The 12095-nt window shown below is 38.3% G+C and overlaps 1 protein-coding gene across 1 annotated transcript; it reads left to right on the top strand.

The window, feature by feature from the left end:
- The first annotated feature begins 7362 nt into the window (after positions 1-7362).
- On the top strand, positions 7363-11870 carry LOC117337999 (transcription factor MafB-like). Its single transcript, XM_033899160.1, has one exon. The coding sequence runs from the start codon at positions 7688-7690 to the stop codon at positions 8567-8569; it is 882 nt and encodes a 293-aa protein (XP_033755051.1). The 5' UTR covers positions 7363-7687; the 3' UTR covers positions 8570-11870.
- Positions 11871-12095: the final 225 nt, after the last annotated feature.

The following is a 12095-nucleotide window of genomic DNA, read 5'->3' on the forward strand; positions in this document are numbered from 1 at the left end:
TATTGTATCTCTTATGTTATAAGTAGCTAATTTTGGCAAAGTAATTAGGGTAAATTTTGAACTGAAATTGTTTTAACCATTGCAGATAACAATTGCAAATTGCAAATTTGATCAACTGAATTCTAGAGTATTCTCAGTTCTCAATCTACCCCTGTTACTATACAGAGTACATCAATACTCTAGTTCTCAATCTACCCCTGTTACTATACAGAGTACATCAATACTCTAGTTCTCAATCTACCCCCGTTACTATACAGAGTACATCAATACTCTAGTTCTCAATCTACCCCTGTTACTATACAGAGTACATCAATACTCTAGTTCTCAATCTACCCCCGTTACTATACAGAGTACATCAATACTCTAGTTCTCAATCTACCCCTGTTACTACAGAGTACATCAATACTCTAGTTCTCAATCTACCCCTGTTACTATACAGAGTACATCAATATTCTAGTTCTCAATCTACCCCTGTTACTATACAGAGTACATCAATACTCTAGTTCTCAATCTACCCCCGTTACTATACAGAGTACATCAATACTCTAGTTCTCAATCTACCCCTGTTACTATACAGAGTACATCAATACTCTAGTTCTCAATCTACCCCTGTTACTACAGAGTACATCAATACTCTAGTTCTCAATCTACCCCTGTTACTACAGAGTACATCAATACTCTAGTTCTCAGTCTACCCCTGTTACTATACAGAGTACATCAATATTCTAGTTCTCAATCTATCCCTGTTACTATACAGAGTACATCAATACTCTAGTTCTCAATCTACCCCTGTTACTATACAGAGTACATCAATACTCTAGTTCTCAGTCTACAATCTACCCCAGTTACTATACAGAGTACATCAATATTCTAGTTCTCAGTCTACCCCTGTTACTATACAGAGTACATCAATACTCTAGTTCTCAATCTACCCTGTTACTATACAGAGTACATCAATACTCTAGTTCTCAATCTACCCCTGTTACTATACAGAGTACATCAATACTCAGTTCTCAATCCACTCCTGTTACTATACAGAGTACATCAATATTCTAGTTCTCAATCTATCCCTGTTACTATACAGAGTACATCAATACTCTAGTTCTCAATCTATCCCTGTTACTATACAGAGTACATCAATACTCTAGTTCTCAATCTACCCCCGTTACTATACAGAGTACATCAATATTCTAGTTCTCAATCTACCCCTGTTACTATACAGAGTACATCAATACTCTAGTTCTCAATCTACCCCTGTTACTATACAGAGTACATCAATACTCTAGTTCTCAATCTATCCCTGTTACTATACAGAGTACATCAATACTCTAGTTCTCAATCTACCCCTGTTACTATACAGAGTACATCAATACTCTAGTTCTCAATCTACCCCTGTTACTATACAGAGTACATCAATACTCTAGTTCTCAATCTACCCCTGTTACTATACAGAGTACATCAATACTCTAGTTCTCAATCCTACTCCCCGTTACTATACAGAGTACATCAATACTCTAGTTCTCAATCTACCCCTGTTACTATACAGAGTACATCAATACTCTAGTTCTCAATCTACCCCTGTTACTACAGAGTACATCAATACTCTAGTTCTCAATCTACCCCTGTTACTACAGAGTACATCAATACTCTAGTTCTCAGTCTACCCCTGTTACTATACAGAGTACATCAATATTCTAGTTCTCAGTCTACCCCTGTTACTATACAGAGTACATCAATACTCTAGTTCTCAATCTACCCCTGTTACTATACAGAGTACATCAATACTCTAGTTCTCAATCTACCCCTGTTACTACAGAGTACATCAATACTCTAGTTCTCAGTCTACCCCTGTTACTATACAGAGTACATCAATACTCTAGTTCTCAATCTACCCCTGTTACTATACAGAGTACATCAATACTCTAGTTCTCAGTCTACCCCTGTTACTACAGAGTACATCAATATTCTAGTTCTCAATCTATCCCTGTTACTACAGAGTATATCAATACTCTAGTTCTCAATCTAAGCCCGTTACTATACAGAGTACATCAATACTCTAGTTCTCAATCTACCCCCGTTACTATACAGAGTACATCAATACTCTAGTTCTCAATCTACCCCTGTTACTATACAGAGTACATCAATACTCTAGTTCTCAATCTACCCCTGTTACTACAGAGTACATCAATACTCTAGTTCTCAATCTACCCCTACAATCTGACGAGGGCATTGATCATCTGAATACCGGGAGTCTGACGAGGGCATTGACCATCTGAATACCGATAGTCTGACGAGGGCATTGACCATCTGAATACCGATAGTCTGACGAGGGCATTGACCATCTGAATACCGATAGTCTGACGAGGGCATTGGCCATCTGAATACCGATAGTCTGACGAGGGCATTGGCCATCTGAATACCGATAGTCTGACGAGGGCATTGACCATCTGAATACCGATAGTTGACGAGGGCATTGGCCATCTGAATACCGATAGTCTGACGAGGGCATTGACCATCTGAATACCGATAGTCTGACGAGGGCATTGACCATCTGAATACCGATAGTTGACGAGGGCATTGACTATCTGAATACCGATAGTCTGACGAGGGCATTGACCATCTGAATACCGATAGTCTGACGAGGGCATTGACCATCTGAATACCGATAGTCTGACGAGGGCATTGACAGTCTGAATACCGATAGTCTGACGAGGGCATTGACCAGTCTGAATACCGATAGTCTGACGAGGGCATTGGCCATCTGAATAACGATAGTCTGACGACGACCTTCTCGTCGGAATACCGGTAGTCTGTTGACGACATTGACCATCTGAATACCGATAGTTGACGAGGGCATTGACAGTCTGAATACCGATAGTCTGACGAGAGCATTGACAGTCTGAATGCCGATAGTCTGACGAGGGCATTGACCATCTGAATACCGATAGTTGACGAGGGCATTGGCCATCTGAATACCGATAGTTGACGAGGGCATTGACAGTCTGAATACCGATAGTCTGACGAGGGCATTGACAGTCTGAATACCGATAGTCTGACGAGGGCATTGACCATCTGAATACCGATAGTTGACGAGGGCATTGGCAGTCTGAATACCGATAGTTGACGAGGGCATTGACAGTCTGAATATCGATAGTCTGACGAGGGCATTGACCATCTGAATACCGGGAGTCTGACGAGGGCATTGACCATCTGGATAACGATAGTTGACGAGGGCATTGGCCATCTGAATACCGATAGTCTGACGAGGGCATTGACCATCTGAATACCGATAGTCTGACGAGGGCATTGACAGTCTGAATACCGATAGTCTGACGAGGGCATTGACCATCTGAATACCGGGAGTCTGACGAGGGCATTGACCATCTGAATACCGATAGTCTGACGAGGGCATTGACCATCTGGATAACGATAGTCTGACGAGGGCATTGACCATCTGGATAACGATAGTCTGACGAGGGCATTGACTATCTGGATACCGGGAGTCTGACGAGGGCATTGACCATCTGAATACCGAAAGTCTGGTGACGACATTGACCATCTGAATACCAATAGTATGTTGACGACATTGACCATCTGAATACCGATAGTCTGTTGACGACATTGACCATCTTAATATCGGGAGTCGGATGACGACAATGACCATCTGAATACCAATAGTATGTTGACGACATTGACCATCTGAATACCGATAGTCTGTTGACGTTATTGACCATCTGAATACCGGTAGTCTGTTGACGACAATGAATACCGGTAGTCTGTTGACGACAATGACCATCTGAATACCGGTAGTCTGGTGACGTTATTGACCATCTGAATACCGGTAGTCTGGTGACGTTATTGACCATCTGAATACCGGTAGTATGTTAACGACATTGACCATCTTAATATCGGGATTCTGATGACGACATTGACCATCTTAATATCGGTAGTCTGATGACGACATTGACCATCTTAATACCGGGAGTCTGATGACGACATTGACCATCTTAATACCGGGAGTCTGATGACGACATTGACCATCTTAATACCGGGAGTCTGATGACGACATTGACCATCTTAATACCGGGAGTCTGATGACGACATTGACCATCTGAATACCGGTAGTCTGATGACGACACTGACCATCTTAATATCGGGAGTCTGATGACGACATTGACCATCTTAATACCGGGAGTCTGATGACGACATTGACCATCTTAATACCGGGAGTCTGATGACGACATTGACCATCTTAATACCGGGAGTCTGATGACGACATTGACCATCTTAATACCGGGAGTCTGTTGACAACGTTCACGTCGAAGTACCGGTATTCTGTTGAGAACATGTTGCTAAATTTCGTCGTCTTGTATAAAACTATGTCCATCTACTTATCTCTGCGTGTTTAGGTCCCATTATGAACACAATTATATAGTCTTACAGGTACCATCCTAACCAATATTTCATGGTCTGCGTGCTAGCTATACAATCCTGACCAATATTTTATGGTCTGTACAATCCTGACCAATATTTTATGGTATGCGTGCTAGCTATACAATCCTGACCAATATATTATGGTATGCGTGCTAGCTATACAATCCTGACCAATATTTTATCGTCTGCGTGCTAGCTATACAATCCTGACCAATATTTTATGGTATGTGTGCTAGCTATACAATCCTGACCAATATATTATCGTCTGCGTGCTAGCTATACAATCCTGACCAATATTTTATGGTCTGCGTGCTAGCTATACAATCCTGACCAATATTTTATGGTCTGCGTGTTAGCTATACAACCCTGACCAATATTTTATGGTCTGCGTGTTAGCTATACAATCCTGATCAATATTTTATCGTCTGCGTGTTAGCTATACAATCCTGACCAATATTTTATCGTCTGCATGTTAGCTATACAATCCTGACCAATATTTTATGGTCTGCGTGCTAGCTATACAATCCTGACCAATATTTTATGGTCTGCGTGTTAGCTATACAATCCTGACCAATATTTTATCGTCTGCGTGTTAGCTATACAATCCTGACCAATATTTTATGGTCTGCGTGTTAGCTATACAATCCTGACCAATATTTTATCGTCTGCGTGTTAGCTATACAATCCTGACCAATATTTTATCGTCTGCATGTTAGCTATACAATCCTGACCAATATTTTATCGTCTGCGTGTTAGCTATACAATCCTGACCAATATTTTATCGTCTGCGTGTTAGCTATACAGTTCTGGCCAATAAACCAATTCCACTTATCTATGCAATCACACAAACATTTTTTTTTACTATTAAATTATAAATATTTATACATTTAGATTAGCTAATAGGCTTTCTATTGATGTTGGACTGATGAGATACTGGTAGGTTAATATTGAACTGTCCTGCAAATATTCTACACAAAAGAAAAACGAATGCAAGTTCCTTCTTTTTTAGATTTCCGATCTAGACCAACAAAAAACTAAATACAATCCCGAAAGAGCGTATAGGAATACAGTGCAATAGTTTTAAATCATATATATCATTCAAAACTGTATTTCTAAGTTTGCCATTGAATTTAAGATTATAAAAACATATTCCATGACTAATTAATTTAACCAATAGACCAATAACAACGCGTTTGGATGATACTGAAATGTGAGTGTCAAACACCTTACAACATATAAAATACATCATAAACTATTTCTCTTTCAAAGTAAGATATGTCCAGCCATTTATGACTTATTTAGACACCATAAAACAAAATAATAGTATAAGATATTGCATGCTAAAAGTTAATAAGGTAAGGTTATCCCAAGCTATTAAAAATGGTACAGTAATTAAGTAGCCACGTTATGTTACATGAATAAAAAGCTACGAAAAGTTGCTTCTTCTCATCCACATAGCATAAAGTTGATTGGCGAGAAGATTTGGGGGAGATTTATCTACAAGATATTTAAACTGATTAAAACTGTTCATACTATTAAAATCAACATATTTGATAGCATCAACTAAAAGAGGCCAGCGTAAATCATCATAAAAATTACATCGTATTAAAAAGTGAACTTCGTCTTCAACCTCATTTGATAAAGAATATTTACAGATTCTGTGTTTTATGGGTAAAATCGGCTTGACATGCCGTCCCTTTTCAATTACAGTTTTGAAGTAGAAAAGTTAGGTTGTGAACCTGCACTTAATTTACGTTTACGTGCATGTCGTATTAAATGGGTATTGTAACTGCGTAGTACATTTCCAATTGTGTTGCTTAATAAGACAGACATTGCACCAGAGGGTAGTCCAGTCTACCATCTGTTACGGACTCTCCTATTCTTTGTAGAATCAATACATTTCAGTGTATTTATATTATGTCAAGTGTGTGTTTGTGGTTCTATTTATAGAGATGAGAAAACCACGTCGATAAAGAATGTTCTAGAACGGCCACTCGATTACGCACAAGATTCCACAATTTAGTGTTGATAAAGTGAGAGTTAAATATTGTTTATAAACGCGTGTACATGTATATGATACAAATATGTGACTTACACAGTACCTCGTGTGTAAGTTAGATACTATATACACATATAGTGTACAGTAGCTAACACGTGCGACTTCGAGTCGTATATGAGAGAATAAATATTGAGAGAGTATATTTACGGCCAACACATTTCCAATGGGAAATTATCAGCCTCGGTGGCTATATATAAGTGCTAAGATTTCATCTTAGTTTTATTATAAAAATATCGTATATTAGTGTAGATAGACTATGGCTATTTATAGGTCTTGTAGAAATCTAGTTATATGTATATATATAATGTAAAAAACAAAACAAAAAACTTATGTGCATAGATACTGGTGGCTAGATCTATAAAATCATATGTAGACTAAGATTAGACTTATATAGTTACTAAGTAGTATGCTCCTACTGAAATTCAATAAAGTCACATTCTTCGATTTGTCATACACTACTGATAATCTTGTAATATTTTTATCTCAGAAACTGATGATTAGGACGAACAATAAGTTTTCCTTATGACAGTTTTATCTAACACAATGACTGTTAAAAGCTTTTGGTTTTTTAATAAGTATCAATTTCAAACCATCCTTCAGAATCCGATTTTCGTTTGAACATGTTTGTACAGGTTATGTATTGCACAACCCATTGATATTTAAAGGCCGGTAACTCACTCGGAAGCCACCACAACCCGGTTTGTGTTGCTTCTGATGTAAACGCTTGAAAGACTAAGAATCGTTCCAAATGACGGAGAAAATACGCAAGATTATAAAAATAGAACAAACTCTCTGCAACGATTGGTCAGTTTCTGCAGCAATTTATTTTGCCCTGTGTAGTACGTCACAGGGGGTATATAAGCAACCGGGATTCCCCCTGTCGGCTCGTTGTTGGCCTGTCTCCCCATCTGGTAAGCCGTGTAAAGTCGTATGGTGGTTGTGCCCTTGGCCACCGGCGATTTTTACCAGGAAACCAAAATCATTGTAACAATATTCACCGTAAGACAGTGCTTGTGGAAGAGATAATTCAATGGACGTATAAAATTGTGAAAATCTAGAGTTGGAGTGGACTTGTCGCAGTAAAAACCTCCACAGTTGGGCTGTGTACCACGTAGACCGGTCGACAGCTGACCTAGTTTGTTGGCAAGCTAGTCAACACGAGGAGCACCTAAAACCTGCCAGCTGACACACAAAATGGAGGCCGACCCACTCATGGTGAATGATTGTATAAATGACTTCGACTTAGACCAGTTTGTCGAACGTTCGGCTGTGATTAAACAAGAGACACTTGATAGGCTCGACTTCAGTGATTGTTGCAATGGCGGAGCGAAATCCCCGGCCACGGCTTCGGAGTCCGACTCGACCGCACCCTCCATATGTAGTGTGCCCCAGTCCCCAAGTTGTTTCAGCAGCAGTAGTTGTAGCAGCGTTCCTCCCAGTCCCACGGAGTCCAAAAACCTGTACGATGACATTGGTTGGCTCACCCAGAGTGTATCCTTCAACTCGGCAAGCATGGAGGGGGTCTCTGAGGCAGTTGACGTATTGATTTCTAGCAGCCCAGAGTTTGTGAACAATTTTACCAAGTACTTGGTATCTGGGGCCGAGGCTGGCAAGGAGTCGCTCCCTAGTTCTCCACCCGCCCAGGGCAGCCTTACAACCAAAGTACCCACCCTCAAACGTAATAGAAGCAGTAACAAGAAGAAAATGGACGACGAAGAGTTGGTTACTCTGCCTGTGAGAGAGCTGAACCGGCGACTTCAGGGGCTACCAAAGGATGACGTTGTGAAATTAAAACAGAAAAGAAGAACCTTGAAAAATCGAGGATATGCTCAAAATTGCCGTTCAAAACGCATGCAGCAGAGACAAGACTTAGAAGTCACTAACCGTTCTCTTGAAAAAGAATTGAAACAACTTCAGAGGCAGCTGTCAAACCTGACACGAGAGAGGGATTTATATAAACAACAGTACGAGTTTCTCAGGGTGAAATGTAGCTTGGCTGTTAGCAAAAATACCAGGAATCACGACTTGGATGGGTCAGTGTCTAGCTATGCTCCAAGTTCTCCAGACAGTGATTGAAAGACTGGTAATTAATACTGTTTACCAACATACACATTCTTGATACATTCTACACATTGTTATCTCAGTTACATCAATCAGTGGAGTATAGATATTATCATATTATATAAGTCATGATCTATAGAAAATCACTATCAAATAGAAAGTTTCGGGGAAATTTAACCATCTTATAACTATTTAGTTTATATGAGACCCAACTTGATCATGTACTATGTTTATCACTAGACAAGAGATGAAATACCACTATGATGGTTGAACTAATATTGCCATTTGATTTTGTTTGTAATATAATGTACAGATGAAGATTTGTGTACATATATAACCATGGTCTAACTTTCCTTAGTGGGTATGATTCAATTGCCAATGTAGATATATTTTTGCAAGAAAAAAAATACAAAAAATGCATAGTACTGTAGCATGACTTAAAAAGTATTTAAGTAACAATAATGGTTAAATGTAAAATTTTATCTGCTTTGAATATTGCAATATCACTGGAACATAGAAGTGCATAAGGGATCAATATATTTGTCAGTCCCCCCTCCCCCTTGTTCTGATTGTATGTGGAGGGTTTTTCATAAGCGCTTGTTATATATAAAGTAGCATGTTTGGGTGTAAAAGTTGTTTCCTTGCTGCAACATCCCATTTAATGTAGCGTGCATGCAGAGCATTTATATGGTATCACATGTTGCCAAGCAGTCCCCCTGTAGAAGGCCCCCCCTTCAAGCTCTCTACACTACTGCAGGGGTACCATGTGGGGTAATCATGATGATTATCATCACTGCTAATTAAAATAGATTCCCCTGAGTGGCCTCTTGATGTTAATTAATATGAGCACCACATAGTTACTGGTAATAGTTTTCCCTGAAGCAGCATGAATGACTGTAAGGAATGGGGCACCGATAGGGGTGTTCACAGGTAGAGTAGGACGCATGTTAGGGGGCACCATAAGGGGTAATATTACAGTTTGCTGTTTATGCATTTCATTTATTTGTGGGGGGATTGACCAAGTCTGATCCTAGTTGCACTGTTAAACTAACCTAAGGCGACTGACTATTCCACGGTAACCATGACAGCTATACATTTGTTTGGAAGTATTAAATCATTAACATATTGTCTGATTTAAGATATTCCTCCAAAAAGATAAAAACTCATTGAATGAATGCATCATTGAAATGTTTTGTCTGAAATAGTAGAATAATTTATCTTTTATTTCAAAAAATGATATTGCATGATTCACTTTTTGTGATCAAAACAAAAGTGTGAACTGTTTTGTTATTGTTGATGTTCATCATAAATCCAGTAGGTTATTACTTACAGATCTAGTTTATCATGCTGGGGATATTTCTCGGAATGGAATGTGAGGTCGCAGCGTGCAATCATAGAATGTTAGCCAATGGAGATTTTAAGAATATTTTAAACTTTTTTTTTTTGAATGAGAGAAAAGGTTATGTCACTTCATCAATTGTAAATAGTTGTATATTTAGCCCCTTTTCCCCTCCCCTCCCAAATGTTTGAACTGAAAGGTACCCACTGCAAGGGCAACTATACTTAGTATAAACCAGTGCGGTACCCCAGGTTGATGAATACAATGATCTGTGATACAAGAAGTTGACAAAATTGTTTGTGAGCGAGACACACAAGTCTTAACTTTTTACAAGTTATGATGAAAAGAGACGTGTCTTAATGATATGTCTTGGTACACCGAATTTGCAAGTCGTGGAGTTAAAACTACTAAGAAACTATCCCCTTGTTACTTGTAGGGTAAAGATAGATTAAACTTAGAAGTTATATTATACACTTTGTGTATATTACCGGATGGAGTTATGTGTGAAATACTTTGTATACATTGTTCATGTTGTATACAAATTTATCTTTTTTTTTGCGTTTCTTTTTTTTTCTGTTGGAATTTGTTATGCGAGTATATATGCAGACTAGTGTATATGCCGATTTAGTGTATAATAAGTGTATGTCCAGAATGTGTTTACTTATGTAAATGTGATAAAAAATGTATAAAAAAAAGTTTTAAAAATGGGCTTCAACAACCAAAAAACTTTTAAAAAATCTTGAATTTTTTTCTCATTTGGGAGAAAAATCAAGGCCAAAAAAATAGAAAAAAATGTATATATATAAATATATGGAAAAAAAAAAGTATGAAAAAAAAATTGTAACCTTCCAGCTTGACCAATCACCTGCAATGTCTTGTATGTGGGAGGTGTTGCGAGTCGAGCTCCTGACTTTGCCAGTTACCATTTAATGACCTGATCGGACATGACATGTATAATAACTTGTTGAAGACCGGACATAGTTACCTGTCATGTTTTGTAACTGGTCTCGGACTTGACAGTTATCTCTCTTGTTTGTTAAGACTGAATTGTTGTACAGTAAAGCAGTTAGTGTAAAAGGTAGCACGAGTGATGGTAGAAAGAAGGGTACATAATCTTATGTATACGCACAACAGTCATATGTCCACTCGATACAGCCATAAATATAGTGCTTAAGAATGTTAATCCAATTGTGATAATTTGTTGTGTTTTTAATGTTGTTATGGAAGTTGTTTTACAGAAGGTGTGTAGATTGTTATTGCTGGCGTGATACATGTACCACTAGCTGTTAAATATTTCTGTTTTCTGTTTTAATAGTCCTTTTTAATTGATGAAACATTACAAATGTCATGTATACACTGGAGTACTAACCATCAATATTGTGCTAATCCGAGTAATCGCTGTGAGGCACAAAGGCAATATGTCGTTCTTAATTCAACAGTTGGATGTTAGAGAAGTGCCCCTGTCTAATTACCCACAATACACAGGTCCAAGTTGTACCATATGGAGATTATTTTTGTATGTTACTAGCCTAGTGATTTGTTGATGCATTTGTAAAGGGCCTTGTGATTGGTTGGTTCATATCTCAAATCAGTCTCTCCATCCATATGTCTACTTAACTTTAATTGACCTTAATTACCAATGTAAGGTCAGAGGGCACATCAGATAGATGTTTGATGGAATAATTGTTTTTAACCTAGGGAGGATGGGAGAAAGTGTGTATACCATACATGATTGCAGGAGAGAGTGGATTGCCAGACAGAATGAAAGGAAGATCTGACAGTTTGTTTTTTATCTGTGCTGTACTATGGAATGTACTGGAGCGTGTTGGGCCAGTTTGTGATATTTGATACTGGTTATAGCAAGGTGTACATGCCTCAGCTAGCTATCTGCTTTACTGTACCAATGTACACCAGTCTTGGATGATGTTTGTCCTCATCAACAAATAAAATGCATGAAAAACGCATTTAATAAACCTCTGCCTTGTTCTTTTATACTATCAGTGTTTAAAATTGATTGCAGGGAGAGTAAATTTTGGTACTCTGAGAAGCTCTGCATACAAAAGGTACTTCTGGCCTCTATATCTGTGCGGTGTTCTCTAGGTAATACACATTTTGTAATTGAAAAGTCATTGATGGTTGGAAATAACTTAAAAAGACACACAAAAAGTGAAATTCATTGATTTTTAAAAAAAACTATTGCAA

This window comes from Pecten maximus, chromosome 11 (genome assembly GCF_902652985.1).
Source record: "Pecten maximus chromosome 11, xPecMax1.1, whole genome shotgun sequence".
NCBI classification, from domain to species: domain Eukaryota; kingdom Metazoa; phylum Mollusca; class Bivalvia; order Pectinida; family Pectinidae; genus Pecten; species Pecten maximus.